The sequence below is a fragment of the Benincasa hispida genome, chromosome 9 (assembly GCF_027475165.1).
Source record: "Benincasa hispida cultivar pf3 chromosome 9, pf3_genome.v1.1, whole genome shotgun sequence".
In the NCBI taxonomy this organism is placed as follows: Eukaryota; Viridiplantae; Streptophyta; class Magnoliopsida; order Cucurbitales; family Cucurbitaceae; genus Benincasa; species Benincasa hispida.
The window spans coordinates 15,258,722-15,264,227 of NC_143486.1; the positions used below are offsets into that span (position 1 = coordinate 15,258,722).

The following is a 5,506-nucleotide window of genomic DNA, read 5'->3' on the forward strand; positions in this document are numbered from 1 at the left end:
TTATTCAATTCTACCATCAATTCCTTTTTATTTTACCAAAATTGTTTAATCAAAAAGTGGAAAGACAAATTTATCGTTAACATTATGGAAATTCCCCCCTTTTTGTCCCCTTAGCATCAATTTTTTTTTTTTTTTTTTTTACTTTTCATTTCTAATTAATTACAAACTCTTTTCTTCCAACAAAATATTTCAAAATTATGAACAATCCAAAATATACCAAGTTGAGTAGGTGATGGTAAAAGTAAGTCTTACAAGTTAAACCAAATTTTGATTACTGATAATTAAATTATCTCCTCTCGTATGAATACTTAATAAATATTAAGCAACCAAAAAACGATATAAACAAACACATAACACCAACAATTTTTAATGTGGAAAAATTTTCCCAAATTGCGAAATAAAAAACTACGTGACCATGGTCAGAAATTCCACTATCAATATTAATAGTCGGTACACTACATATATATATATATCAATTGAAAATATTACATTAAAAAAAAAAAAAAAAAAAGACAATATTACTTGAAAGAAAATGAAAAAAGAACAGTCTGTTAAAAATGGCACCCAATTACTATCATCTCATTCATTTACTTTGCTTTGAGTTCCTTCCTCCACCTATGCTTCTGATATAGAACAAATGACTTTATCCTCCTTAATGGAGCACTGTAAGACTAAAAAAATTGAACAAAAAAAAATTGAACTTAGTAATCCTTCAATTTCATTGTTAGATATTTGATTTAAAGTTTACAAATAAACACCTAAGCCAAAATAATTTCATTCTAAATTGGTAGGTTGTTAATCTAGAGAAAAAAGATGAGCAATTTTATCATTAACCACCATTTTGTGTTTGTTCTCAGATGACTTTTTAAATGTGAAGTTTTGGGATTTGACTTGTGCTGATGAAATCGGTCAAAGAATCAATACTGAATATTGCTTGGTGTATAAACTTTTTAAAGAGAAAAAAAAGGAAAAATGAATGAGAAGAAACATTCCATTGAGGAAAAAAGGTAGAAATTCTTAAATAACCAATGAACAAACCTAGTAGGTAAAGATGAATTTAATTATATATCACCAACAAAAATTATAACATGGTGTGAGTTGGAAGAGAAAGCAACGAGATAGACTATATATGTGCGTACCTTTATTCCTTATAGTGGTTAGATACACCAATATTGTTTGTGCCTGTAATGTGAGTAAAAAATATTGATAAAAAGGAAATGATTGTTTATATAAAGAAAGTAATTATAATAGGAAATAAATTTGCATTACCTACATCCCGTCAATAGATGGGTGATTTCAGTCCAATCGTCTTCATCTTCCTTTTCTTCATTCGTTTGAATCCGCAATTTGGGACAGTTTGAAATTCTCAACCCTCCTCCTCGTAAGGAGTGGTGGTGGAGAAATCCTTCCGGCAACGAGGTTAAATTGGGACAATCTTCAATAAAAAAATCTGACAGTGAAGTGAGGCGAGTGACTCCTTCTGACAACGAAGTTAAACTAGGACAATCCCAAATATGCAAGCGTGATAGGGAAATGAGGCGGCCGATATCTTCGGACAACAAAGGTAAATTTGGACACCTCAGAATTTCCAAACGTGATAGTGAAGTGAGTTCGCCAATTCCTTCAACACTCACTAAATTTGGACAATTTGATAGTGTCAAAGATTCAAGAGCTGGGATATATTTCAAACTCTTGGGAAAATACTCCAATTTGGGAATGTTTTCAAGCCGAAGTGTGCGGAGATTACTGAGTTTCTTCCATACTACATCATTATTATCCTCATCAACGTGATGGGAAGAAGACAATTGTAAAATTTTGCAACTTTCTATCGTAAGATACTCGAGATCTGTCATATTGCAGAATAACTCTTCTGGCAAGAGCTCGAGATCAATTTTTCCAATCTCCAGAGTACATAATTTAGACCGGGTTGAAGAAGAAGAAGAAGAATCTGTAGCCATTCTTATTACCATCTCAAAAAGTTGCACACTAACACCACATATTCTCAATGATTCCAAAGATGGATGTTGGGGAATAGAAGCCAACTGAGGACAATAAAAAATACATAATTGTGAAAGTTGATGAAATTTTGCTGGAAATGAGATTTTTGCCTTCCACCACCCTTTCAACTGAGGCATGCTCTCAATCCGTAGTTTCTCAAGGGATGGAAAGGAAGCTGATGAAGAAACAGAATTGCTGTTATCAATTATGTATTCGATATTGGGTAAGTATCCAAGTAGAAGATGCTTGAGATATGGAAATTGATCAAATCGAGGGAGATGCTGCAATTTTTCACAGTGTGAAAGCTCTATGCTAACCAAACCTCCCAGGAAATCAAAAGATACCCAATCACATAACTTCATTCCTCTAAATCCTTGTATACCCATTTTGCGAAGATTTGGATGTGGTTTTAAACAGTCCAAAACCCCCTCATCTTCATCATCATCATCATCTAAGGCATCAGCATCCGTGTCCCAATGTAATTCCAACTTTTGAATTCCAGACTTTTCTTCCAAGTATTTTGCATATTTTAAAACAGCAGTTGTGCAAAATTGTAAGTTTCGAATACATAATGATCCCTTCAAGCTTTTAAGTCCATTCAATTCACTTAAATCACCACCAATCTTATCCCTTCCTAATACAAACAAACTCAGTGTCTGAAGGTTAGTCATTCCACCTAATCCTTTAGGCATGTGCGTCAAAGCGAGGCAATTATATATATCAAGATGTCTAAGATTGATCAAATTATTAATATCTCTCGGCAATTTTCTTAGCCAAAAGCAGTAGCGAAGGATAAGTGTTTCCAAATTATACAATTTGGTAATAGAATTTGGTAGGAAATGTACATACATACCAGAAAGATTAAGATATCTCAAATGTTTCAACTTATCAATAAACTTGGGAGGATGACAACAACATCTGTCCAAATTCAATGTTCGTAATCGAAACAGGTTGTTATGATAAGTTTTCTTGAAAGAACGGAAAGAAGCACGACTATCAATATCCAATGTTCTCAGACTCTTTGCCTCAGTGAATGATTTTGGTACAACTTCCCTTGATACTGACCCTGAGCTTAAGAGAAATGAGACGTGTCGAGTCCTTTTGTCAATGGATCCAACGCCATCACTTACAACCACACATTCATTTTCTACTATTGAACATGCAAGATCATGTAACAAATCATGCATCTTGCACTTCTTGATGTCTCCCCATTTGTTTTTTCTTATGTCTTGAAAGAGTGACCTCCCCACTAACTCTTTAAAATAATCATCACCAACATCTTCAATTTCCTTCGTATTATGTGGTTGAATGAAACTTTGTGCCATCCATTGTTTTACCAATTCATCCTTTTGAAACTCATAATCTTTGGGAAACAAAGCACAATACATAAAACATTGCTTCAAATTAGGCGGAAGGTGGTTAAAACTTATCTTCAATATTGGTTGAATTTGATTATCTTGTTGGAAAATTGTGCCGAGTTCGTTGTCCTTTAATGATAACCACTCTATTTCCGTGTTTTTGAAATATAACAGACACCCAACTATTCTTATTGCAAGAGGAGAACCTTTCAACTTTGCTACAATCTCCTTACCAATTTTGACCAAATTTGAATTCTCAAGCTCTTCTTGGTTGTTCAAGAATGTCATTTTTCTAAACAAAACCCAAGAGTTGTCCTTGTCAAGTTCTTTTAAATGATGAAACCAAACTGTGTCAGAAGTCTGTGCAACTTGTTGGCTACGTGTTGTGATCAAAATCCTACTTCCGTTGGCACCACCCATTAGAAATCTTTTTAGACCAATCCATTTTTCATGGCTTTCATTCCACACATCATCCATGACCAACAAGTACTTTTTTCCATTAATTTTCTCTCGAAGCATACTTTGTAATTTATCCAACTGAAGGGGCTCAGGTTTCTTTTCTTCGATAGACTCTAAAATCTTTTCGACAATTACTTTAACATCAAACTCTTCAGAAATACAAACCCATAGTTTCAACTTAAAATGTTCGTTTATCTTGTTATCATTATAGACAGATTGAGCAAGTGCGGTCTTTCCTAATCCTCCCATGCCAATTATTGAAACCACTTCAACATTATCCTTTTTGGTGCTTGTATCCAATAGAAAATCTATAATAATCTTCTTATCATCATCCCTACCAATCACTTCTCCCTCAGAAATAAAAGAGGAAGTCTCTGGTATCTTCCTTAACTCAGTATCTGGAATCTCCCTCATACGCACAGAAAGGTGGAGTTGAGCTTTATCAGCAGCAATAGCATCTAGTTTCTCCCTAACTTGTTTAATTTTTTGACCCATTTTGAAACCAAATGAAATCTGATTAGATTTGGAGAAGAAGATACGTACTTGTTTGGTGATTCTTCTATCTTTGGTAAGAATTTGTCTTCTCAAGGTTTCATAGGAGAATTCATCAATCAAATCATCAATATCATAGAAAACCTCTCTAAGCTTTGAAATCCAATCCTTGACTGCGTGGCTCATGGATTGCTGCTCCTCTGCATCGAGAAGCACAGCTTTAATGACCGAAAGAGTGTTTTGGAGTTTGTCAAACTCATCATTGACTCCCCACAACGATGCAAGCTCTCGAAGTGCAGAAGAACCCACTTTGGTTATAACATTTGCAGCAACATTAAACAGAATAGAATCCGCCATGAATGAAAACTGATCCGTTTTAGGTTGTACAGATCAAATTTTGGAGGAAGGCCGAGAAAAGGTTATGGAGTGGGAATGAGGACTTTAGGCTGGGCAAATATTTGTATTGTGCAATTATTGTTGCAAGGCTAAAACAAAAGTCTTGGTCTATTTAAAAATGTGCGGTGGGGTGGATACAACAAAAGTCTTGGTCTATGCACACAAATAATAATAATATTGTTCGTACACCACTTCTGTGAGATGCTTTTCTTTTGTTTGGGCATCTTTTTGTTTCTTTCCAAAATGGAGATGTTGGTTTAACTAAGCACATTTAAATCCCTCATGTTTGAATTAATTTTTTAAGAACTTAAAAAGCTAATCCAAACAAATTCTTAGGAAAAAAATTTTAAATTATTACTTCGATACGAAAATGGTTTCAATACAATGGACTTAAAAGAACAAATTAAAATAATATTTTTAAGTAAAACAAAGTCTGGCTAAAGAGCCGAATCTGACGAATTAGCCATGGATGAAAAACAAGTGATCAAGACACGTGAGGTTGAGTTAATATTTGAAGTATAATTATTATTATTTTTATTTTTAAAATGGTGTAATTATTATAGGAACAATAGAGTAGACTTATGTGCATCTCACTTTAATTATATATAAAAAAAATTAAAAATATTTTAAAAAGAAAGTGAGAAAGGTATCTATTAAATAATATTCATATGAAATTATGATAGGACAATTGAGTGAATACACCTACAAAATACACTAAAAATTTTATTATTATTATATTACAAGGATACTTGGATTTAGCTGATTTTTTAAAAATATGAAGTCTCGGTTCATGCACTTAAATA

At 33.3% G+C, this 5,506-nt stretch overlaps 1 protein-coding gene across 2 annotated transcripts; it reads right to left on the reverse strand.

Moving 5' to 3' along the window:
• Positions 1-363: 363 nt before the first annotated feature.
• Positions 364-4,886, reverse strand: LOC120085499 (disease resistance protein RGA2-like). Of its 2 annotated transcripts, none has more exons than XM_039041500.2 (3): positions 1,274-4,886; positions 1,140-1,182; positions 364-671 (listed from the first exon to the last, which is right to left on the reverse strand). In XM_039041500.2, the coding sequence occupies exons 1-2, from the start codon at positions 4,662-4,664 to the stop codon at positions 1,142-1,144; spliced, it is 3,432 nt and encodes a 1,143-aa protein (XP_038897428.1). In that variant the 5' UTR covers positions 4,665-4,886; the 3' UTR covers positions 364-671; positions 1,140-1,141. The 2 variants fall into 2 exon arrangements, with proteins under 2 accessions (XP_038897428.1, XP_038897429.1); XM_039041501.2 differs by having other exon boundaries at positions 1,270-4,886.
• Between the last annotated feature and the right edge of the window lie 620 nt (positions 4,887-5,506).

Excerpts from the sequence above, each read along its gene's own strand:
- LOC120085499 (XM_039041500.2), bottom strand. The coding sequence starts at position 4,664 with ATGGCGGATTCTATTCTGTTTAATGTTGCTGCAAATGTTATAACCAAA. Across the intron at positions 1,183-1,273 it reads CACCCATCTATTGACGGGAT|GCACAAACAATATTGGTGTA; the intron begins GTAGGTAATGCA and ends CTCACATTACAG.